At 33.1% G+C, this 26365-nt stretch overlaps 1 protein-coding gene across 1 annotated transcript; it reads right to left on the bottom strand.

Annotated features, from left to right (window-relative positions):
• Positions 1 to 3153: 3153 nt before the first annotated feature.
• On the bottom strand, positions 3154 to 4742 carry LOC133780233 (spermidine hydroxycinnamoyl transferase-like). The gene has a single exon (XM_062220091.1). The coding sequence runs from the start codon at positions 4725 to 4727 to the stop codon at positions 3390 to 3392; it is 1338 nt and encodes a 445-aa protein (XP_062076075.1). The 5' UTR covers positions 4728 to 4742; the 3' UTR covers positions 3154 to 3389.
• Between the last annotated feature and the right edge of the window lie 21623 nt (positions 4743 to 26365).

The raw sequence follows: 26365 nt of genomic DNA, 5'->3' as shown, positions 1-26365 counted from the left end.
TTAGATGGACCCAATAAGAAAGTAACACTTTTCATGTGTATGTTTAATGATAATTAAGTATTTTTTAGGAATAAGTTTATTAAGAGTAATATTTGAATATTCTAGGGTCTGTCAGCAGCTTTGAAAACGTTAGAGGACTTAGTCAAGGCTGTTTAATCAATTCAAATTAAGTTGGAATTGTGCAATTTCGTGTTTAAATATTCAGCGTATGCCGATATATCGCAGCTATAGGGGGCGATATATCATTGTACGGGGATACAAAAAACACGTAACTTTGCACGATCACCTCGATGAGCCTCAGGCATGCTGGCCCAGGCAATATATCGCCTACAAGGGGCGATATATCGGCTCCTTTAGTATATTTTTGAATGTTTTTGAAAACGTTCTAATTTTAATCTTTAACCTCTTGATAAGTCCAGCATCTTTCTGACCGAGTCTTTAGCCTCTGCTGAACGATAATTCAAATATTTTTCACTTAAAAAGTCATTATTTTATTCAAGTTAATAGAAGATCTTTTCATTCTTGAACTCTATAAATAGGACCTAGTACCCAGCCATTTATTCATTCATCAAGCTAAGTTCAGAGGCTGCAAGCTGCTAGGTTATTTTTGAGAGTGTAAACACTTGGGTTGGGGATTATAAGCTTAATCATTATAAGCTTACCAAACACTTGGGAAGTAAGGTTTATAGCACATTTCGGTTCAAGATTTAGATCGGTCATAGAAGCATTCAAGGTATTCCAAACTCTAGTTCATTTTGGTATTGTTTTCCTTAAGTTTTTATAGTTTTGTACTTAGCACCCTAACTTTATTCTTAATTCTTGGATAGGAAATCTAAGATCTTGAACATAAGGTTTTTGGTAAGTATATTCTTGATGGTATAGTTCGTCCATTCTTTTTATTCCTCATTCTTCAGTATACTCACCCTTTCATTTATGGTTTTTAGGAGTGTTCCAAAGTCCCAAACCTGTTCTCATATCCCGATATTTTTGGTAAGGAAAATAGGATAGGATATTATGTGTTATGCCATATGTTATCTTATGATTTATGTGTTATGTTAACTTATGATTTGTGTGTTATGTATGTTTGTAAACTTGGGCATATGACCTGTACAACTAGCAAGCCCCAATAAATTTATGGGCATATGACTTTCTTAGCTAGCAAGCCCCACAAATCTAATGGGCATATGACTTGTTTAGTTTATGGGACCCCAAGTAATAATGGCCATTATAGTATGTATGTGACATATGTGTTATGATATGTTTTATGTTACATTATGAAATTTATGTATATGGTTTATGTGTTAGATTTTCCTCGCTGGGCATTAGGCTCACTCATTTATGTTTATATGTGCAGGAAAATAGATTTGGTGGCGGGAAAGTTTCTTGGAAGCTTGGGGATGTGTATTGAGGCGGAATGGAATCGAATGACCGAGAGTTCGATTTGAGGATGAAGTCTCTTTAAATTTTATATGTATTTTCCGCACTTTATTATGTAATCCATTTATTTAAAAATTATGTTATGTTCTTATTTTAAAAACAATGAGATCCCATATCCTACTTTAAATCTTGTGTAGTTTAACATTTGTTTTACAAGTTTTTAATGAAGTTATGATTATTTCACTTGTAAGTTTTACTAAAAATTGGTGTCTATGTATAGTAGTCATTAATGGTCCAAAGTCTAGAGTAGTTGGGTCATTACATTTAGGAACCATTATCTCTTCTTTATTCAATCAACGAAATGAGTACAAGACTTCAATGAAGCTTCTTGGAACAATCTTGGATCAAACTCTCTAAACTCTCAATCACACAGGTGTTTTCCTCTCAATCCCTGAGGAAGTACTTTCCCAACAGTTGTGCTTCTCAATACAGTTCCCCAAACCCAGCTCTCATAACATTTCTCAATACTCAATCTTGATTTCCACACTTGAGCTCTCTCGTCTAATCTGGCTTTTCTGTTGTTTCATCTGTGTAGTGCTCTTCACTGTGTTCTTCTCTCTTCGTTTTTCTCTTCTCTGTTTTGTGTCTTTCAACATGTCATTTTATAGACCAAGGAAAGAAATAACCCTTCAGTTAATGAGGTTGTTATGATAGTTAAGAACCAAACAACTCATTAACAGAAGTTAGGATTTGGAGAAACTACTCCCACATCACGCCCCCCACAATGCGGGACATGAAATGTCTCTAATTACACCAAAAATGTCTCACATCATTTAGAAATAAAAAAATTCTCATTTCTTTCTTTTATAAATTCAAAACTCACCTATATTTCAAAAACAATTAATATAATAAAATAATGTTAAAAATTTTAATTTTATTAATTAAATTATTTAATAAAAAATTTTAATTAAGAAATAAATCAATTAAATATACAATAAAATTAATTAAAATATAAAAAATGATTTTATTGAGAAATTCAGACCTAGAAATGGATATTTTAGTGAGAGAAAGCTGGAGATTTTTATTGAGAGAGGGAGATTGCATAGGAGAGAGAAGGAGAATCTCTAAGGGAGAGAATTTCTAAGGGGCACCACTACTGATGTTCAACACCACAATAAAGTAGCGTACTGCTATTGGTGCAATCCAATATCGAGTCTCACCCATTTTTTAATTTAGTAAATATTATTAGATATCGTTAACCAACCATAAGGTGCTACCTCATGTGGTGTTGGACACCTTAAAATGCTAAATAACAACAGACAGAGAAATGAGACTATGAAAATGAGGAAAAGGGGAAGAATAAGGTTCACACGGTTGGGATATGTGATGATCCTATATATATATATATATACGGAGAACATGTTTTTAGTATAAGAACTTAACATTTTCTTAGCCCACGAATAATTTAGGTACCGAAATTAGAGTTCAAATTAATTATCGGTTGCACACGTTTTTTTATACGCCTGCGCAACAAGTTGGTTAACCCTTGAACACCTTAAATTATTTGGAATTTAAAAAAAAAAAATCAAGATGCCTATTATAACTACTCAATCATAAAATAAACTTGTCCCCAAAAACAAATGATCTAATTCCAGCTAATAGATGAAACAGTAATCGACACAGTCAAGAACAAATGATCTAATTCCAATGACTTATATACGTTTTCGTTTTGGTCAAAGACATATATAGTCACTTTATTATTATTATTATAACAAAAACATATAATGAAGACTTACCGAACTACAGAGTGCAGAAGCTGAAACATTCAATAGACTCACTTACTAACGTTCTATGAGCTTAAGACTATAAATAACGATAACAATACCAAAAGCAAAGCACAACATAATTATATAATATATATTTTTTTGGTAAACGAATCTGCTAGTCACTTATTTAAAACTCCAACCAAGTTTTCCAGAGAATGGGAGTAGTGTAATATCTGTGACGAGAAATTAAATATCATCAAAGAAGTACTTCTTGAAAGCTTCGACATGTTCCACAAGAAGGCAAATGACAATCAAGAGGGACTCATCTTCATCACCACTCCTAAGTATCCACACGTCACCATCAACTTCGTGGTAAGCAGGCCCAAAATGGATCTCCTTTCCCCATCCGAAATCAATACCCTCAAACGGTAAGTTCATCCAGTTTATGACGCCAACATTAGGATTCCCAAAGTATTTGCCTCCTCCATTAGTTGACGATTTATATGAGCACTGGAATTGGGTCAGGTCTTGTTGACTTTTTAGGAAGTCAATTGCTGACAAAATATAGTCGTTTGTCACCATCTCAATTGCCGAGCGTACTTTACTCGCTCCGAAACCTAACGACGTAGACAACAAATCTCCAGAGGTACAGCTCGCCATTACGTCGAAAACTCCATTACCGAAGTACGAAAATGGTAACGGCGGCTGAAGGCGCTTTCGTGAGTCGATTGTTATGCCGCACGCTGTGGGTTGTTCCCTCTGGTGCTTCCTCGCCTTAGTTAAACACCTCCAAATATGAGTCGTTAAGACCTCATACCGCGTATAAGGACGTGATGTTTCGAGGGTAGTACTGATCTGACGATCCTGATTTGCCCTCTTCTTCAGCTTCTGGACTTGTTCGTTTGCAAGCTTTAGCGTGACCATTGTGGTTTTCATCTTCTTGAGCTCTTCGACAGTAGGTTGTTTCAACAAAAACGGCATATTACTGAAGTCCTTGGAGTGATCAAAGCGTGGCGTTCTCCCCGCCTCTCCGACTCTAAAGGCCTTTTTGTCCAAAAGCGGCGCCTTTCCTAACGGCAGGCCTCGTGCGAGTCGAGCCCACTCAGTCATGAAGTTGGCGGCGCTTGTTCCGTCAGTAACGATATGTGAGGTGGTGAGACCTAGGCTTAAGCCACCGCACCTGAATTTGGTGAGTTGCACCAGACAAAGAGGGAGCTCATTGATTGGAAGAGACTCGTTTATGTGGGGAAGAAGAAAACGATCAAAGTCGGGAGTGGGTGTGAAGTGATCTTCTCTGAAATGAGCGAGATCAGCGTTCAACTTGGCAGCAACGAAAAGAGCGCCGTGTGCGTTACATTCGAGCTCAAAGCGGCCATTGTCGAAGCTGCGCAAACGCCCAGCGAGTGGATAGAAGTGCACTAGAGCGTGGCTCAAGGAGTCGATTAGGGTTTGAGTAATGGCTTGGAATTGGGTTGTGGCTGGGCCGTAGAAGTAGATAACACTTGCATAAGTGGTGCATTCGATCTGATCCCATTCAGACAAGGATTGATTCCCTGTCCAAGTTGATTTCGCGGGAGTCACCATTACGTTTTTCTTGATGTTCAGCTCCATATATGTATATGCACGCGTTTATACGAATAATAATATTATTTGACAGAAAATGGAGAAAGAAGTATATATAGTAATGGGAGACTTATCATTTAACTTACAGTAATAAGACATTGCTTGCTAACATATATATAAAATGAAAACCAAGTACGAAGCAAATTATAAAAAAATATTTTTTTCTATATAAGCAATTAATGTTTAATTAAGACTATATTTATACAGTTTTTTAATCAGAAATATATATATATATACAAAAAATGGTATCATTTTGAACGTACATATGCTGCAAAAAAATATCTATTAATGATCCTTTTTTATTCACTATTTGTTTTATTATATTTCCAAATAGATTATTGTTGAATTATATCTTTTAATATATTTATTTCTTTGTTTTATTACATTTATTATTTTATATATATTTTGATTCTAAATATACATAGCAGTAATTGTTTATTCCTTTTCTTTTTTCGTATAATAAAAACATAGAAATATATCTCCTCTGTATAAAAATAGATATTTATTAATTATATTAATATAAATATAAATTCAAATTTTATAAAATATCATTATTATAATAATATTTAAAATAAGATTACAAAAATAATAATTATATTAAAAAGGTTATCATATTATATATATTTAAAAAATCATAAACATGTTTTGGTATGTTTATGTCATTCTTTTATCTATAATATTGTTTATTTATTTGAAATTTATATAACAATGATACAAATTTACTAAAAATTATTAATAAATTATATAAATAAACTACGCAAACGTGCATTGTACATTGTTTGTATCTAGTATAATTAAACAATTTAAAAGAGTATTAGCTATTGTGTATGCATATAATGAAATGTGTAACTAGAAAACATAACTGCACGATTCGCGCAGTCTTTTGTAATTATTAAAATATAAATATTTTAAAATATTTTTTGGGAGATTGTGTTGTAGGATTCTTTTTCATCCTACTTGTACAACATACTCTTAATATGGACATGTGAGAGTGTTTTCACCACAATTTTTTTTCATGATGATGTTCATTGTATAGCGAACCTCCTTCAGGTTTTTGAGAAATTCTGAATAATCAATGTGACGAAAAAAAGTTCAAAAAGTTTGTTGTACTGCTTTTATTTATTATTATTATATTTTTTTTTATATTTATACGCCTTGGTCGAGTACTTGTTTACAACCTTTACTTTTAAAAATTAACTGTTAGACATCGTGTTTTGTCAAAAGGTTAAAAATAGAAATAGATAGATGGATTATTTGAAACTGTATTTTGGCCGATTACCCGTTTTGTCAATTTATTTTTAAAAATTAACCTTTGGACCATGTATTTAATCAAAATGTTAAAAATTATTTATAAAAGGTAAATTATATATATTTATATAATTTATGTTTTCTATAAGGGTTCACACCATTTGGAATCTTGTATTTTGGCCTATTATCTATTGGGACCCTTTATTTTTATAAATTAATTTGTGAATTTCAAGTTTTGTCAAAATGTTAAAAATAGAAATATATACATCGATTATTTTAACACTATATTTTGGTCGATTACCCATTTTTTAACCATTTATTTTTAAAAATTAACCTTTGGACAATGTATTCATTCAAAAAGTTAAAAATTCTTTATAAAAAGTAAAATATATTAATATATATAATTTATATTTTTGTATAAGGGTTTATACCATTTTGAACCTTGTATTTTAACCGATTACCCATTTGGACCGTTTATTTTTTATAATTAATTAACTTGTGGACCTCGTGTTTTTCAAAAGGCTAAAAGAAATAGAAATGGATAGATAGATTATTTGAACCGGGTATATTTTGGTTTATTAGAAAAGTAAAATAAAAAATGAGAAAAAATGATGTTTATTATCATATTTATATTTATAGTTTAATTAAATAGTTGTCTTAATTAAATATCTAATCAAATTTTAATTTAAATTATATATCGTTTAAATAAATCATATGAAAATTTAAGTTTAAATTATATATGTTGTTAAGATATATTTTTAAAAAAAAATTTTATGTTTAAATAAAAAGCATAAATAATCAAAATTTCTTGTGTTACTATTTTTATTTTTAGAGAATAAACCAAAATTATAAATGTTACATTAAATAAAATAGTATATATAGAATATTTTTAATAGTGATATTGAATTTGTTATATTATAATAATAATTTAAATTTAATAAAAACTTATTTGTATTGAAGTTACATTAAATAAAATAATATATAAATATAAATGATATATATACGATCAAAGTTTTTTTGTTTTTAAAGAAACGCATTGAGATACTTAATAAAAAAAACAAAAATATGTCAATATATATACGATTGAGAGAATAGAAAATTAATTATTAACAGATATCATTTATTATATTAAAATGAAATTCAAATTGAAATCTGTTATCAAATATATAAACATTTTAGTTATATATATATATGATTTGAATATTTTAGTAGAATTTTAGGTGTGACACCTTTACTACGTACTTAATATCAAATCAAAATCAAATTTATCTCAGTTTATTTTTGAATTATTTAAACCACGCACTATCCAACTACAAGAAAAATGACATTTCTTAGCTACCAAATATTATTGCCGTAAATTAATATTATACTCTGCTTTTATATATTGTAGTAGCTTGAAAAATGATTTAGTTACTGGAAAAAAATTATTTCTAGTACCAAATATATAATTAATAAATAATATACATACCAGTGTTAGTTTTTTTTTTTCTTTTTTCAAAACAGATAAATATACATTTTGTGGCTAAAAAGAGTACATAGAGAGGATGTAGATCTTAATTTCAAAACAGATAAATGAGAATATTGGATTGCTGTAATTTGTGGTGGAGGTGATCGTGGGTAGTTGATCATATTTTTCACGTTTTGCATATCTAATAAAAACTAAACTATCGAAGGACCAAACATATTTAAGACATAATATATTGTATGACATGTATTTATATTTATAAGATATATCAATATTTCTAGGTATCCTTTAATTTATCTTATAAAATTTTATTTTTTATATATAAAAAGAATGTAGACAAGATCTTTTACGTGGTTCAGCAGTTGAAATCTGCTTAGTCCACGAATCTATATTAATAATTCTTTGGAGTTTTCTAGAAACTTTCAGAGAATAATTGCCCAGAGTTTTCTCTCCAAATCTCAATATTTCGGTCCTTTACAAATGAATTATCCCTCTCTATTTATAGAGAAGTTTTCAGAATTGCTTCCCACATATTTCGAGAAGATATTTGGTAAACCAAATAATATAATGCCCATAAATGCATTAGTTACTACGTACGCGGTAACATCCAATAAAATGTGAGATTGAGTAACAAATTACATCAGATTCCTTAAACATAGAGAATTTACAACAATAAATGCGTTCACACTCAATCAACGAGCTTAGACACTAGATCCATGTGCCTTCAAGACCGCTTGCCTGTTACGAGCTCGTCATCTTGGTTCGCTTATGCTCCCACCAAGTAACCATTGACAAAGCTGTCACCTTTGAGCTTAAAGCTCTCGAGCTCAAACCATCTTGTCTAAGGGCAAGAGATGAATCAGAAAGTTTATACAAGTGTTGAACCCTTGCTATTGTGAGTTGCGAACCTAACTTATAAGTTCGGAGCACCCTCGAGGCTACATACTGCTCGAGCTCATTAGGTCGTCAATTACAGCGAAACTGTCTCTGACTAATAGATCACATGATGACTATGCTTATTCCGAGCTTACGCCTTACGAGGCTAGATTTCGAGATCAAGATTCCCATTCTCCAAATCTCGGTGTAACACAATATATCATAAAAATAAATAAAATATGTTTAATATAATGTATGATATAAATGTAATAAAAAATTAAGGCAAAATATTGTCTATAATTTTAATAAAAACAGATTCACTTTTTTTCTTCAATATATAATAGAATGAATTACAGTTCTGTAGTATATATAAATATTTTCACTAATAATCTCTACATATATGACATCTAAACACAACATTGACATATATATTTACATGGCTACATGACATATATAAATTACAATAATATTTTAAAGCAAATTAATAATAGAATAAAATAATAATAGAAAAGTCATAGTGTAGAGTAGTATACATGCATCAACTATTTTTAATTTCTAACGTAACTCGCAATGTCCTTTGCTGAATTTGATGAAGAAAAGAAGCTCCAATCACTTGATAAAAAATAAACTATCACACAAATTTATAAGATAAAAAAAATAATGTGTATTACTTTATTATTTTTAAATAAATATGATTTAATTATTTAAAATATCATAAAATATTCTATTTTAATTAATTATTTTATTTATTTATTTTTGTTGTAGTTTTTGTAGTTGTTAATATAATATACTTAGGATAGTAGATTATATTATGTTATATGTTTAATATGATATTATTCTAATACGTGAAATTTAAGTTTAATTAAATTTTATTTAAGTTATAAAACGTATAATGTTATTAATTTTAAATAATTATCATTGTAAAATATCTCAAAAATATTCTATTTTAATTTGTTTAATTAATATTTTATTTAATTTGATTTAAATTTAAATCATATTTACAATCTACCGTTAAAATATAAAAAATATTCTGTTAAAACTAACGGAAAAAATAAAATACCGTTAAAATAAAAAATTTATGTTATTTACACACTTATAGAAGAGATCTGATTTGAATATTTTAGTCGAGTTTTAGGTGTAACACCTTTACTGTGTCCATAATATCAAATAATCAAAATCAAATCTTATCTCAGTTTATTTTTGAATTATTTTAAACCACGCACTATCCAACTACAAGAAAAATGACATTTCTTAGCTGCCAAATATTATAGCCGTAAATTAATATTATACTTTGCTTTTATATATTGTAGTAGCTAGAAAAATGAGTTAGTTACTGGAAAAAAAAATATTTCTAGTACCAAATATATAATTAATAAATAATATACATACCAGTGTTAGTTTTTTTTCTTCTTAATTTCAAAAAAAATAAATATACATCTTGTAGATCTTAATTTCAAAACAGATAAATGAGAGTGTTGTATTGCTGTAATTTGTGGTGGAGGTGATCGTGGGTAGTTGATCATATTTTTCACGTTTTGCATTTCTAATAAAAACTAAACTATCGAAAGGACCAAACATATTTAAGATATAATATATTGTAGGACATGTATTTATATTTATAAGATATATCAATATTTCTAAGTATCTTTTAATTTATCTTATAAAATTTTATTTTTTATATTTAAAAAATATATATAATTAAATTTTAAATATATTAATATAAATTTACATATATACACATAAATAATTATAAATAAATATACATATATAATCGGGTAGAGTCAGATAGGGTAATAGGGTTGGGTACACCTATACCCGTACCCTACTCTATACCCGCATCGGGTACATGTTTTTGTACCATCACCCTACCCTAAACCATATTTTATCAGGTAATACGCTACCCATAAGGGTATGGTACGCATAAGTAAACGAGTTTTTGTGTAAAATTATCATCCCTATTTTGGACTATTTAGTATATCAACTTTCTTCTCTGTTCAATTTGATCTTAAATTTTGTTTGTGCCCACAACATGCGTGGATGAAATGACACTACAAGCATATTGAAAAATTAATATCCATAATTGTTGTGAATAGAAAAAACAAACAAACAATGCTACTCCTTTAAATGTGTTGTATGTTACCTTTTGCAATTACAAAAATCTAGCAGTACTACAAAAATGGTCATTTAAGTCTCATAAAATTTATGTTTTCTGTAAGGGTTCACACCATTTTGAACCTTGTATTTTAGCTGATTATCTGTTGGGACCCTTTATTTTTAAAAATAAATTTGTAGTTCACATTTAGAGTTTAGTGTTCAAATTCTAGTTTGTACTTCCAGTTTCACACCCAATGCATGTCGCTTGCCAGAGAAAGATCTAAAATTCAGGAAAACATTATCATGCTAACTAAGTGGGGGTGATAATCTGATTTTATCTACATTGATGTGTTAGTTTTTAATAGAGGTTAGTGAAAAAGCTTCTCACTTTAGGGTAGGCACTATTAAGAATAAGATCATATCCATTCTAAAATGTATGCAAATTTCTATATATGAATATATATTTTTCACATTTCTTTTACAGATTGAAAGGAGTTGCAACTAATCTCCTTACCAAGCATCATTTAAGAATATTTTATTCTGCAATTCCTATCACATCTGTTATAGCTTCACTAAGTTCCATAGAATTAAGATTGCAGGGCCTTGAGCACCATAAGATATTGTGTTTAAAATTACCAAAATAATAATTTAGTAAATGCAACTGAAGTTATGCTTTGGTGGAAAGAGTTTTTGGTAAAAGTATACGTACAAGTATCTCATCATCAAGATAATAAAACCCCAGGAAACTGTAAATGTCAAGTGCAGGATACTAACTCGCCAAAGGTTGATTACTTTTTTCTTATACAAGCAAGAATGGTAATGCAAAAGTTAACAGGCTGAAAGGACAGGGTTCTGTCTCATACAACAGTTATTTCCAGGACAAAGAACAAGCAATATCTGACCAAACACTTTTTGACAACATATTAAAACAGAGATTATAGGTAGGTACTAAATCAAATTTTTAAGGTTTAAAAAATGGTCAATAAAGCATAAATTTTTCTTACTCAAAGGAAGTCTCAGACCACCAGTGAAGTCGAGTAAGGTAATCCAAAGTAGATCTCAACTTTAAAAAATTATGCATACAAAAAAAATAATAGATAATTAAATCTAAATAGGATTAAGTTGTAGTAAACTTACCCATAGGTCCTGTCCCTGTTTCTCAACTGTAATCAATCAAGTCTTTCATACTATTAACCACTTCAGAAATCTGAAAGGCAAGCATAAATGTAATTAGAATTTAAAAGAAAGGGAAAAAAAACAAAAAATCAATAAAACAGTAACCAAAAAGTTACTAATGTAAAAGTTGTCTTAGAGTTGAGTCTGATCATATATTATAACATTTCTAAGTCTTTCTCAATATGCATTCACAAAGTATTACAAACGCAAACCTATTTGGAAAGATGGTTGTAACTAAAATATAAGTGATATGAGATATTATATGATATTGTTTGGACACTCCAAACTTGTGAAAAGAAACTACTTGAAATATTACTGTGCTATAAAGATGACATCCTGGTGAGGGGCCAGGAGGCCAGCTAGCCTCAAATTGGCCTCAGTGACCAGAGACTTGACGCTCTTCTCAGCGTCTATCATGCTGGCCAACATGGCAGACCTCAACACCATGTCTAGTGTTGGGTCTGGTCGCAACCATGGGCCTGAAAAACACAAGAAGTTTCAGAAAAATGCAAGGAAAATTGCTAAGTAAAAACAACGACCAGTGGAAAAAGACATATACCTCCTCGAGCAAAGGCTAGGTTATTCGTGACCATGTCAGGCGTGAGAAAATACTCCTGACTGTATTTCCCCACGTTGGAAATGTGGGTTGTGTCACTCAGGAAGGTTCGGTTGGTCTCCTGGTGACAAAAGAGAAAGAACCCCGTACCAGATTGTTGGTGATGGACTTAAGGTCAAAAATGTAATTGACCTCGTGGGGGGTAGGCTCTGGCCATTTCTTGTGGTTATAAAGGATATAGAGTGCAACAAGCATTCTATATCCGTTAAGTGTAATTTGGAAGGGGGCGACTCCAAAATAGTTCGCCACCCCTTGGAAGAATGGATGGAGAGGAAGGGTAGCCCCAGCCTCTATGTGATACCTTGACCAGGCGCTGTAAATGCCTCCAGGCAAATTTGCTCGCTGATCTGCGGTAGGAATTTTGAGGGTTACCCCAGAAAGGCCATACTTTCTGAAGTAGTTGGCTAGCATCCTAGGGGTTACTTGGCTGAGTGGAGAAAGATACCACTCGACATTTGGAAGAGCTGAATGCCGAGGACGGGCCCTAACTTGGATGTGGTGGTCAGGAACAATATTTTCTCAACCACTGGTCGAAGGAACCCCAACCTGCGAGTCAGGCTAGGCTGGAGGATTTGAAAGGTTTTCAGGTTTTTTCTTCTTTTTGGCAGTGGACTTAACACGACCCATTCCAACTGGAGTTGGTTGAGGTCTGGGAGGAGAAATTCTGGAGAAAGGAATCTCGTGGATGCACTGGGCTGGCTATTCTTCGCCCTCGAGCAGCTGCACAAGTAGATCGTCGTCGATCGGCCTCTCACCTCTCCACAAATCTGACATTAAAAGCTGCGGACAGAAAAATGGGGAGGTGAGGATGAAGCGCCTAAAAAGTTGGTTAGAATAACGCTGCTCGTGTATAAAAGTCTAACTTTTATACAACAGCATTCTAACGAAAACTAAATTTTTCATACGAACAGTTTGAAAAGCAGATCAAAAAGTGAAAGTAAAAAGTTGTTTTCTGAAAAAGCTTTTTCAACTTCAGTAAGGGCGGGAAAAAGCCAGTTTTTCAACTAGCATAAGAATCGAATTTTTACTTCGAAATTTATGATCTCGACTATCAAACTGATTCAAAACCCCTAAACGAAAAATATTCACCACCATATCTAGCATCACTCGACAAATGCCCTATTTTCATGCGTCTCTACCTAAGAACACGGAGCAATATCAAAACCTAAAAAACTAGCTTAAATCGGCATGCACAACAAAATAAAGGGTGCAAAAGTTCTGAAGCTTACCTATACGAAGATTGTAAAGTCCTGGAGAAATTTCGAGTGTAGGTGTGCGAACAGCAGATTCCTGGAACGACAAAGGATGGTCTTCAAAGAAATTCTGGGTTCTGACTTGGGGGTTCTTGGAAGAGTTCTTGACAGGAAAATAGCTTGTGAAAAGTGAAAAGGAAATTCTGGAAGCTATATATATATTGTCTGAGATATGGAAAAAAGAGGTAATCATATGTTCCCTTTTTTCGAGGTGTGGGGAAGAGTGATAGCCATCAAAAGGTTTGCTTAGGAACCAAAGGAGCATGATTGGACGTGAGTAGGTCACTTTTTCCAAGGAGGCACGAACTATTCTGACAGATTTGGTGGGGTAATTGAAGAGTCGTTTTCCTAAAAGTTTATTTATTGCTAGTCGTAATAAATAAACTTGGGGGGCAAATGTTATCCAAAAAGCAGGTGTGGATGACGTGGCAAACATTTTTAACACGTGGCTGACACCTGGCAGAGGTTCTGTTCGACCATCGACCAGGGGGATTCCCCTGACACAATTCCGAGTTGCGCCGGCAAAAGCCTCCTTTCTTGTAGTGAGTGGGGCTCGACTCCTCCATGTGGTCTCCTTCTATGCTTAAGCACAAACTCGATGTATTGATTCTCTTTGAGGATCCTAGGGAGAATTTTTATGTATGCTCATGGGTAGATCATAGAGTTTGTAGGTTTGTGTAATGCCCTGAATTTTCTAATAAGGTTTAGGACCTTGATTAGGAGGCCGGGAGGGCCATAATTGATTTATTATGTTATTTAGTGATCATATGCATGTTTATGTGCATTATATTATTATATGATGATAAATGCATGCATATGGGTATATTTTTAATTATAAGGGCATTCTGGTAATTTGCCCCGTTGAGGGCGTGATTGTGTATTTTCGTGCATGTGGGTGAGTTATGAATGGTACCACATTATATGTGGATTTTTTCGAGCTTTTCGGCATGAGACGATCATGAAATGTAAGTGTTCGGTCTGGTCATAGCGGGTTTAAGTTCGGGGCTCGGGGTGAGTCTCGGGGTGATTTTAATGATTAGAGCATTACTCGGAGTTAAAGGGTAATGGGATATAATTTATTGGTGTTTGAGGGTGTTAATTATGATTAACGAAATATGTGCGAAAGGACGATTTTGCCCTTGGTGGCTGTTAAGGTTTTATTTTAGACTTGAGGGCATTTAGGTCTTTTCACCCTTAAGGATTTATATAAGCCATTAAGGCTGTAGAAGTGTAACAAAAACTGAGTCTCTTTCCTCCTTCTCTCCCGATGGTTTTCTCCTCCATTTTTCTTTGAATTTTCAAGCTCTTTTTGAGGAATCAAGCCAAGGAACCAAGCTGTGATAAGCTAGGCTTATGTTCCACCATTGAAGAGGGTGTGTTGCTGAGATTGATGTGAGTTTTTAGCCATTAGAACTCTTGCTTTTGCTCTGTTTTCCTAGTTGAGTTTTAGCTGGTTTTTGGGTTGGAAAGTTGGGAATTGATTGGAGTTTTGGCGAGGGTTCTTGGGGTTGTGATGCTTGGGGCATGTGAGGATGGCTTTTGGGTTCATTTGGCATCAAAAATGGGGTTTGGAAGCATTGGAATCGAGTTGGAATTGAAGGAGTCGAAGGAAGAGATTTCAGGTGTAATGCCCCAAATTTCCTAATAAGGTTTAGGACCTTGATTAGGAGGTCGAGAGGGCCATAATTGATTTATTATGATAATAAATGATTATATGCATATTTATGTGAATTATATTATTATATGATGATAAATGCATTCATATGGGTCCACATTTAATTCTAAGGGCATTTTGGTAATTTGGCCCGTTGAGGGCGTGATTGTGTATTTTCATGCATGTGGGTGAATTATAAATAATACCACATTATGTGTTGATTGGTTCGAGCCATTCGGCATGAGACGATCATGGAATGTAAGTTTTCGGTCTAGTCATAACGAGATTAAGTTCGGGGCTCGAAGTGAGTCTCGGGGTAATTTGGTGATTAGAACGTTGCCGGGAATTAAAGGGTAATGGGATATGAATTATTGGTATTTGAGAATATTGAGAATAGCGGGAATTGGAAGGTGTAAATTATAATTAACGAAATAGGTGGGAAATGACGATTTTACCCTTGGGAGTCTTTAGAAGCCTTTATTTGACCTAGGGGAAAACTGGTCTTTTCACCCCTAAGATATATATCAGCCCTTTGAGTTTAGAAGGCTGTGGAATTGTAGAAAACAGAGCATCATCCTCATCTCCCTCCCTCACCCGTACACCATTCTCCTCCTTCTTCCTTTCAATTTTTGAGAGCCAATTTGAGGATCCAAGCTAGGAGAGCAAGGCTTGAGGGCTTAGGACCTTGGTTCAATCATTGAAGGGGATCCAAATCAAGCTTGAGGTAAAAAATTCAGCCATGAAAGTCTTGTTATACCCTGTTTTCTAATAAGTTTTCACTTGAGGATTTTGATGTGTTAGTTGGGAATTAATGGAAGTTCTTGAGTTTGGTTTCTTGGGTTTTGATGAGGGTGTGATGTAGATGAGGTTTAGGGGTTGAATTGGGTGTTTGGGTCATGTTTGGGATTGATTTGGATGCTTGGTTTTCAAGGGGGATCGCAGGAAAGAAGACCAGAAATTTCTTTGGTTTGCTGATGGCGCCCCAGCGCTAGGCAGGGCTGGTTTTGGGCTTCTCTGACTTTGGGGCAGCTTCCCAGTGCTAGTGCAATTTCCAGCAATCATATTTTTGGGGTTTTGGATGATTTTGGGGGCTCGGGGGATGGTTCTACTACCCCGTTTGGGTGATAGAGAGTCTCAAGAGTGTGGGATGGATCTCGGGAGTGAGGTTTTAGATTATAAACATTTTTATGATTTATTTTATAGATGTGATTCCATATTTGGTTATGACTAGGTGACCGCTAAACGACCAAAGGATTGATCATTCTCAAGGGTCGTTCTTTTACTAATTCTTGCTCGAACTCGAGGTAAGAAAACCGCAACCCGTATGTGACATGCATGGTTATTCTTGATGCATGTTGGATGCTTAAATGTTGACATTGATAGCATATTGAATGCTTAGCAATCTTGCACATTTGTATATGGTTATTATTGAGGCATGCTGGATGATTAAGTGTGATGCATGTGATGCACGAGAAACATGTGATTAGGGCATGCCATGAATATTGACTATGAGACTGATTAGAGCTTGAAGAAACTCATCTTGAAGTTCAAAGTCAAAAGATGGGGCAACTTGAAGAAAAGTTTGAAGCCTTAACCGCTTTGCTTCTTAAGCAAACTCAACTAGTAAACATATGAAAGATGAAAAAATATATTAATAATTTATTTTTATATCATATTATTATTTTCAAGCAAATTTATTTAGAGATTTTTCTTGTTTTGCAGAATAAAAAAAAATGTTGATCATGACATATTACATTCTCATGTAGAGACACCTAAGGTAAAACTAATTTATATTACTATATTCTTCTTCTATATATATATAATAGAAATTAACATTATACGTTGTTGTATTGAAATAGCAACATACATTGTTGGTTGTCAATGTTTTGAATAATTTAAACTTTTCTACAACAAACAATGCTAGTTGTTGTAAGACCTTACACAATATTTAGTTTATCTTTCACAACATTATAAGCACGTGGTTGTAAGGTCCATACTTTTAACAACATTGTGAAAGACAACGTTGTTAAAAGTTAAAATTTAATTTTCTTGTAGTGAGGACTATTTTATGTTGTGATTAAAAGATTGTCAAATATAATAACTTTATTTTTTTTTAGTATGTGTATTCCGTTAATAATTTATAATACTTTTAAAATATAAAATAATTGAATAATCTATGTTAAGAGGCTTGACGTCAAAAATATTTTATGTATTATCATTATAAATTGATACATGTGGCAGAAATTTACTGGTTAAAGGCACTACAAGAAACCAGTTTTTTGCCGGCGCAATTCCGAATTGCGCCGACAAAAATCACTTTCACCGAATTGCGCCGGCAAAAATCAAACCCTTTGCCGGCGCAATTCAGGGTTGCGCCGGCAAAAGTAATGCCAGATTTTTCAAAATAAAACATACAAACTTTTGCCGGCGCATTTCACCTAACGCGCCGGCAAAAGTCAACGTGTTTTAAATTTTCACACGTTTGAAATAAGGTAGGTGGGCTTACTTTTGCTGGCGCGTTTAGTTGCGCCGGCAAAAGTGCAAAAACGCGCCGACAAAAGTCGAGATAATTAAAACGATGTCGTTTTATTTTAGGGTTTACTTAAACACTTTTGCCGGCGCAACGAAACGCGCAGGCAAAAGTTATAACGATATACCCAGCCACCCGAGCCTCCTTCTTCCCCATTTCAGTTTTACAGTTTCGAAACCAAGCTTCTCTCTCTCTCTCTCCTCTGTGATAATCTCTCCGACCACCGTGAGCCATAATCCCACCGTGGCTTCTCTCTCAAGGTTAGTGAAGCTTATCTCTCATTGCTAGTATTCGGTATTTTTAACATTTTTGGATTTTTTTCTCTATATTTTGTTTTGTAATTGTATTTTTTTTGTTATTCTCTCCCTAATATAAACAGGTGTGTAGCTCCTCTCGGTAAAATAAGACTAAAAAGGTTAGTTTATATATATATGTTTATATATATGTTTCGGTTTATATATATATTTATTTCGTTATATATATTTATATATATCTGATTATATATATATTTATATTTATCAGTTTATATATATATTTATATATATCAGTATATGTATATGTTTTTATATCCGAGTATATGTATATATTTATATATCTGAATATATATATTTATATATATGCATATGATATATGTTTATGTATATGTGTAAATGTGTTTATATATATGTTTATGTATATGTGTAAATGTGTGTGTATATATGTTTATTTAATGTTAAATTTTTTTAGAAAATTGATTAATATAAATGTATGTGTGTGATATTTGGTATTATAGTTATATTTTTCTTTTAAAAAATAAATAAATATGTGTAGTTTTATAAAAATGAGATTAATAATGAAAAATAAAATACGATTTTAGTATTTATTAAAAAAATTTGATTGGAGTATGTATATTTTTTAATTTTAATGCTTAATATGTATATTAAAAAATAGATTAGATTATGTATATTAAAAAATATATATTATATTTTTTATATTAAATATTATTTGTTTATAAATATTTATTAAATAAATTGTTTTGATGTTACTGATATAAAATGATATAAAAATATTTGATATATGTTATTATTCTTGGTTTATGTTGTGCATGTTATGAGAATGTTCTGTATATTGCTCTGGGAATATTCTGGTTATATATGTGTTTAATTTGTAGGTTTTTCAATTTTTGGGATAGTTTGAAATATAGTCGTTATGCTGCCCAAATTTTGTTGGAGTTAGTAAAATTAATAAAAGTTTAATAATTAATTAAATAAAAATTTAAGTATAATTAAAAATTCATCAGAAAAATAATTTTTAACTATAATTTAAATAAAATAAAATTACCAATCATAATAATTAATAATTAATTTTAACATTAATATTAGATGTTTTGTAATTGAAAAAGTTAAAAATACAAATGATTTAATAAAATATAAATATAATAAAATTATTATTGATTAAGTAAATAATCCAATACAAATTGAAGAATTTAATAAAAAATTACAAAATGGAGATTAATGTATAATTAAATTAATTTTAAATTAAAAGTAATAAATAAGTAAATGTTAAAGTAGACTAGTCAACGGACACGTGACAGTACATGATTGATCTACATTGTTATTATTCTTAAAATAATTTTTAATTTAACAAAAAAGTAAAATTTACATTTTTTAAAAAAAAATTCAAAATTTTTGTTTTTTTAATTTAAATTCAAAAATTCAACTTAAGATTAAGTATGAAAAATACATGTTTTTTTAAATTTAATTTTATATTGTTAATATCATCAAATTTTTTAATTTATTATTATTAAAATCTTCCTATTTATCATTTTGTCTACTTTTTTTCAATTAAAGATTAAGTAATTTTGTTTAAAATCTAAGCAATAATTTAAGATTAAATATTTTTTTTACTTAATCCTAAATAATTGATTAAAAGCAGCAAATTTGATTTTTTTTTTTTGTTTTTTTTTTTTGTAAAAAATGAAAAAAAAAATTATTTTTTGTTACCTTTAAATTGGAAAACAATAAATTGGATTTTTTTAAAAAAATAAAAATATAAAATGATTTTTTTTATGAAAAATTATTTAAAATAATAATAATAATGTGTACCAATCATGTGGTGTCACGTGTCATGTAAGTGTTAGTAAGTTGTAAGTTTGAGTAATTTCGCCGCAAATATCTCTATAAATAATTATTTTTGCCAGGGATAGGATATTATTATCAGTTAGTGATAATTAGGGAGACAAACAGTCATGAAATACTTTGACTATCATTTCCCTCATTTTAAGACAATTATTAATATTTTCTTAATTATTTCGCTTAAAGATGGCGAGCGACAGGAGCTGGATGAGTGCGAGGAATCGTTGGTCTCTGGAGTATAGAAATGGTGTTAAGGAGTTCTTCGATATCGCCAAAAATCAGTTGAACGATCGGGGTTTGGTTCGCTGTCCGTGCAAGAAATGTGGGAATGTTAAGTTCCAGCCTATAAATGCAATTTCGATGCATTTATTCAACAATGGCATCGTACAGTCCTACAAAGTGTGGCATTACCATGGAGAGGCGCTACCGTTGCCACCAGCTGTGGTACGAGATCATGATAGAGATGAGATAGCGGATATCCTGGAGGATGTTTACGCTGAAGATGACGTTCCCGGTGGAAACTATAATGATCCTCCCCAAGATGATCCTCAACATCGCGACAAGTATGACAATTTATTTAAGGAGATGTCAAGTGAACTGTACCCGGGTTGCCGAAAGTATTCCGCGTTGAACTTCTTGGTGAAGCTGATGCATCTCAAAGTAATTAACAAGTGCAGCAATCATTACTTTGATGGTTTGCTGGAATTGTTAGTCGACGCTATGCCTGACGGAACAATTTTACCTAAGTCTAACTATGAGGCGAAGGCAAAGTTGCGGAGTATTGGATTGGGATATGAGTCCATCGATGCTTGCAAGCATGACTGTGCACTGTTTTGGAAGGAGAATGCGAATTTGGAATTCTGTCTGGTTTGTGGTGAGTGTCGCTGGCAAGATAATCGTGGGAACGGGAAGAAAGTGGCCCATAAGGTCATGCGGTACTTTCCGTTGACGCCGAGATTGAAAAGGCTGTACAGTTCCAGATATACTGCAGAGGATATGAGATGGCACTATTCTAAAAGGCCAAGGGAAGATGGTGTGATGAGGCACCCCGCTGACAGTAAGGCGTGGAAGCACCTTGATGAGTTGTACCCATCTTTCGCAGCCGAACCTCGAAATGTTAGGCTTGGGTTGGCTACAGATGGTTTCAATCCTTTTGGGAACATGAGCAACTCTTACAGCATGTGGCCTGTGATACTTGTCCCATACAACTTGCCGCCGTGGAAGTGCATGAAACCACAGTCATTAATGTTGTCTATTCTTATTCCAGGTCCTTCTTCACCTGGAAAAGATATCGATGTCTATATGAGACCTTTGGTTGACGAGTTGAAGGAGTTGTGGATGAATGGTGTCGAGACAAGAGATGCATACAATAGTACCTTGTTCAATATGCGTGCAGCAATCTTGTGGACCATTAACGACTACCCAGCTTATGCTATGATGTCTGGGTGGAGCACAAAAGGGTATAAGGCGTGTCCCACATGCAATGAAGAAACTCCCTCTGTAGGGATTAGAAGTAAAATTGCATACATTGGCCATAGGAGATTTCTTGATATGGATCATGAATGGAGGAGCAAACGAGCACTATTCGACGGTAACAAGGAACTCAGGCCACCACCGAAACATTACTCCGGTGATGATGTGTTGAAGCAATTAGAGAATTTGCTGATTAGACATCCTGGGAAACACAAAGAATTTGGTGGTGTGAAACGCAAAAGGGCTCTGATTGAACTTAATTGGTCGAAGAAGAGCATATTTTTCGAGCTTGATTATTGGAAGGAGTTATTGTTGAGGCATTATTTGGACGTAATGCACATTGAGAAGAATGTTTGCGACAATGTCTTGGGAACTTTGTTGAACTTAGAGGGAAAATCTAAAGACACTGACAAGGCAAGACTTGATCTAGCAGACATGAAAATTAGGGAAAAACTCCACCTCCGCAAAGAGGGAAACAAGTGGAAGAAACCGCACGCCAGTTACACCCTCAGTGTCCCGGAGCGTTGAGTTTTCTGTGAATTTGTGAAGTCAGTTGAATTCCCGGACGGTTTTGCTGCAAACCTTTCGAAGAATGTCAATGTTAATGATGGCAAGATAACTGGGTTGAAATCACACGATTGCCACATGTTGTTTCAGCAGTTGTTGCCCGCCGCAATTAGGTCGTTTTTGGTTCCGGAAGTTCGGAAGCCAATTATTGAGTTGTGCGGGTTTTTCAAAAAACTTTGTGCACGGACTTTGAATGTGAAAGACCTTGAGAAGATGGAGACAGACATTATCACCATTTTATGCAAGTTGGAAATGATATTTCCTCCAGCATTTTTCGACATTATGGTGCATTTGGTTTCGCACCTTCCGAAAGAGGCAATTCTTGGCGGTCCCGTGCACTTTAGGTGGATGTATCCCATTGAACGTTCGATGGGAGTTTATAAACAGTATGTAAGAAATCGTGCACGTCCCGAAGGTTCAATCGCAGAAGCTTACGTGGTGAACGAGGCTTTAACCTTTTGCTCAATGTACCTGCGGGGGGTTGAGACTCGATTCAATCGACCTGAGAGGAATGACGATCGCGTTGAATCCCAACCAAATCGGGAATATTCTATTTATAAGGCTGTTGGTCGTCCATTTGGTAAGAAATCAAGTATGCTCCTCAATCCGCAGTTAAAGCAAAAGGCTGAGTGGTATATCTTGAACAATTGTGCCGAAATTAAGGAGTACCTTAGGTGTGTTTTCTAGTATTTTTTCAATAATGATGTTTGGTTTATATACCGAGTAAATGCCAAAATCATAGTTTTTTTGTTCATTTGTAGTGAGCATATGGATGAATTAAGAAGACGGGGGGGCTCGAATCTTGAAGTTCAACAAGAAACTGATTTTCCTTAGTGGTTCAAAGAAAGAGTATGTATATTAGTCAATTCTTTTCTGAAACCCCAATTAGTCAATCCAAAACTAACTTTCAATGTTAATGTTGATAGGTGAACAGTTTGCATGAGTCAACACCTACTGAAGTGAATAATGAATTAAATGCTCTCGCAAACAAATCAAGCGGCACCGTGTATTCATATCCAGGGTTGATAGTGAATGGTGTGAAATTTGTGACTCGTGGTCGTGATATGAAGCTTAAAACACAAAATTGCGGTGTAATGGTGCCAAGTGAGGAAGGAGTGAACTACTATGGAGTTTTGGAAGAAGTAATTGAATTGTCCTACTTGATGGGTTACAGTGTTGTTCTATTCAAGTGTAGATGGTTCAATACAAGTAGAATTAAAGTGGAATCCAATTTTACGAGCGTATATGTGAAAGAAGAATGTTATAAAGATGATCCTTTCGTTCTCGCATCTCAAGCGAAGTTGGTGTATTATCTTCGAGATGTGAAAAATGGGGATGATTGGAGGCTCGTTAATGAATACATTCCAAGGAATGTATGGGATTTCACAAATTCCGATGTTGATGATACTGAGACCACAAATGATATACCAATATTGCAAGAAGTTAATTCTTCTTCATTTCAGTTGTGGGTAGAACTTCCAATTTTTGATAATCTTCAGTATGATCGGGTTGATGTCAATGCCACTGAAGTGCACAACGTTGATGATTTGGTTGGCGAAGGTTCAGATGAATTTTTTGTCGATGATGACGTTCAATTTGAAGACGACACGTTGGCCGAGTATGAAGACGATGAGGATGACGATAATGCTCTAGTTGATAGTGATAGTGATAGTGATGTTCGTAATGATGTTGTAGTTAGTGATGATGAGGACAGTGATATGTAATTTAAACAAGTGTATGTAACTTTTTATTTAATTCAATGAAAACTTTATTTATTATCATTAATTAATGATAGTATCAGATATAGGTACACACTCACCTATTGGATGCTTTGGGGATAGTCAATGTATTCATGTACTGGTACTCATTTTTTCAATATATTTGATGAAATATGTTAAAAAAATGGCTAGTCGCACATGTCTGCTTACTATCTCCAAGGGATCTACTAAGTCGGAATAAGGTAGGTTGGGAAAGACAATAAGTAATAAAATGTTAATTCAATAACAAAAAATAATAGTGATGCACCTAGTGGATGCCTTGGGGATAGACAATGTATTCATGTACTGCTCCTCATTTTTTTAAAATGTTTGAGAAACATTTTAAAAAACTGAGGAGAAGTACATGACTCCTTACTATCTCCAAGGGATCCACTAGGTCGGAATAGGGTAGGTTTGGAAATACCATAATGAATAAATGTTAATTTTATAACAAAAAACAACAGACATACATAATTTGAATTAGTTAATTAAAGAATATTTTAATGTAGAATGGCCGAAACAAGTAATGACACAGGTGGTGGCTCCAAGAGAGGCAGGGGAGCTTATTACGGTGCCAATATCGAGAAGGAGCTGGCCATCAAAAAAGTTACTCATTTGAAAGTAGAGTTTGATAAAGAAACTGGAAAAGCTATTCAAAAGTACGGCAAGTGGTTCAACAATTCCATGGCTCGTTATTTGCGTAGCACCGTACCCCCAACTACACTAGCTTGGGAACAAGTAAAACCAGCTGATATCGAAGTTATTCGAAAGAGACTATCTGTAAGCATTCTTTAAACCTTTAATAACTCATTATTAAATATTTTGTCTATCTTCATAATATTTTAACAAATTCCAATTTTAATTGTGATTTTAGGAAAAATTCATTTATCCAGAAGACAATCCAGTAATCAACGATGCCATGGTAAGACAAATGCAAAAACATCTGACTGATTGGCGCCACACGATGGAGAAACACTGGGTAGATGTTGGAGGAGAGGTGGACAATGAGAGAGCGAAGTCAAAACCTTTTGTGTCGATCACTTCTTCTGATTGGGCAGTTCCGTGTGATTTTTGGGCTTCTGATTCTCACCAGGTATGCCGTACATTTTACATTAATTTTTAATTATAAAATTACAATTTAGATTAATGAGTACTATTTTCTTTTTGAAGCGTATATCGAAGAAAAATAAAGAAGCTCGAGCTAAAATGACCATACCAGGAGGACACGGTTCCAAATCCATCGTTGCCCATGTTTATGATCACGTAAATTATAATAACTTATATCCTTACATTTACGAAAATATTATAAATGTCACAATGTTTAAATAATTTGCTTTTTTAGATGGACCCATCTACTGGCCAGCTCCCGAGCATGATCGACACATTCGAGCACCTGCACAAGAAGAAGGATAAGTGGATTAGTGATGCAGCGGCGACAAAACATGTAAGTTGCATAACCTTAACTAATTTATGATCATTTAACTTTAAAAAAGTTTAGTAAATAATTAATAAATATTAATTATTAATTGGTTGTTGTCAATTAGTAATTATTTATTAATTATTAATTAAAATTTTAACAATGAAATCTTTATAATCTATGTGCCAATATTTTTATGATTAATGATTGTGGACTAAGATAAAAAAAGAATGTAACTAATGTTGTCCCCGTATCAGGGAGCTTGCGGGCTAAAGTAAATTTGGTCATGAAAATCCATATCTGAATGAGAGACATGCAAATGTAGTTGATATATATGTTTGGAGACGTAAATTCCCCATTAATGGAATTAACTGCACTTACTGTATATATCAGCAACATCTTCATGACTGTCATTCAGATATGGATTTTCATGACCAAATTTACTTTAGCCCACTTGCTCCCTGATACGGGAACAAAATTAATTACATTCTTTTTCAATCACTGGTCTGCAGTCATTAATGATAGGATGTTGGCAGATAGATAATAAAGTTATATTTTATATGTTGTTATATTAAAAATTTATAAGTTAGGTTTTCAAATAATGTTATAATGGAATTCGAAATACGTGCTTTTTATTGTGCAGAATGAGATGACCGAACGTCGAGCATCGCAGAGTACGGCCCCTGCATCATCTGCTGCTTCTTGTGTCGGCGATAATGTCGACGGTCATTTCCCGCCTGATATGGATATTGTCACGGATGTCCTTGGACCCCGCTCGCGTTATAAGAAAGGGTTTGGGGGGTTGCCTAGGTTGAAGGCAATTGGCGCAAAGAGGGCAGCATCTTCGTCAACTTCTCAAATGTCCGGGCAATTGCCACCTGAAGTGGACACCATTTTGCAGCAAAATCAGGACATTATGCTAGAAAATCAGAACCTAAAGAAGCATACGACTAAACTTGAGAGTCGTCAACGGCGTCAAGATCTCCTACTCAGTGCTTTGTTGAAGCAGGTTGGTCAATTGGCTCCTGGTTTTACTGTTGACTTACCAGACCAGGATTCGGACGAGGACGATGATGCTGACGGGGGCGGGAATGATGAGGCGGCCAGTACTCATTTGTAGAACTTTTTTCTATTTATTTAAAATTTAATTTATGAGACATTTATTTTACTAAATTACTTTTATATTTTCATGTTTGGTGGAGACAATAAATATTAATAGTTGTAATTTTTTATTTATTTATTTATAAAATTTTAATTTTAATTTTATTTCTAATTAAATAATATTACTAAAAAATTAAATAATTATTAATATATTAAAATTGAAAATTATTAATTAATATTAATATTGAAAATAATATT

The sequence above is a fragment of the Humulus lupulus genome, chromosome 5 (assembly GCF_963169125.1).
Source record: "Humulus lupulus chromosome 5, drHumLupu1.1, whole genome shotgun sequence".
In the NCBI taxonomy this organism is placed as follows: domain Eukaryota; kingdom Viridiplantae; phylum Streptophyta; class Magnoliopsida; order Rosales; family Cannabaceae; genus Humulus; species Humulus lupulus.
Note: the sequence above shows the minus strand (reverse complement) of the source record. Positions and strands in the feature narration are given on the sequence as shown.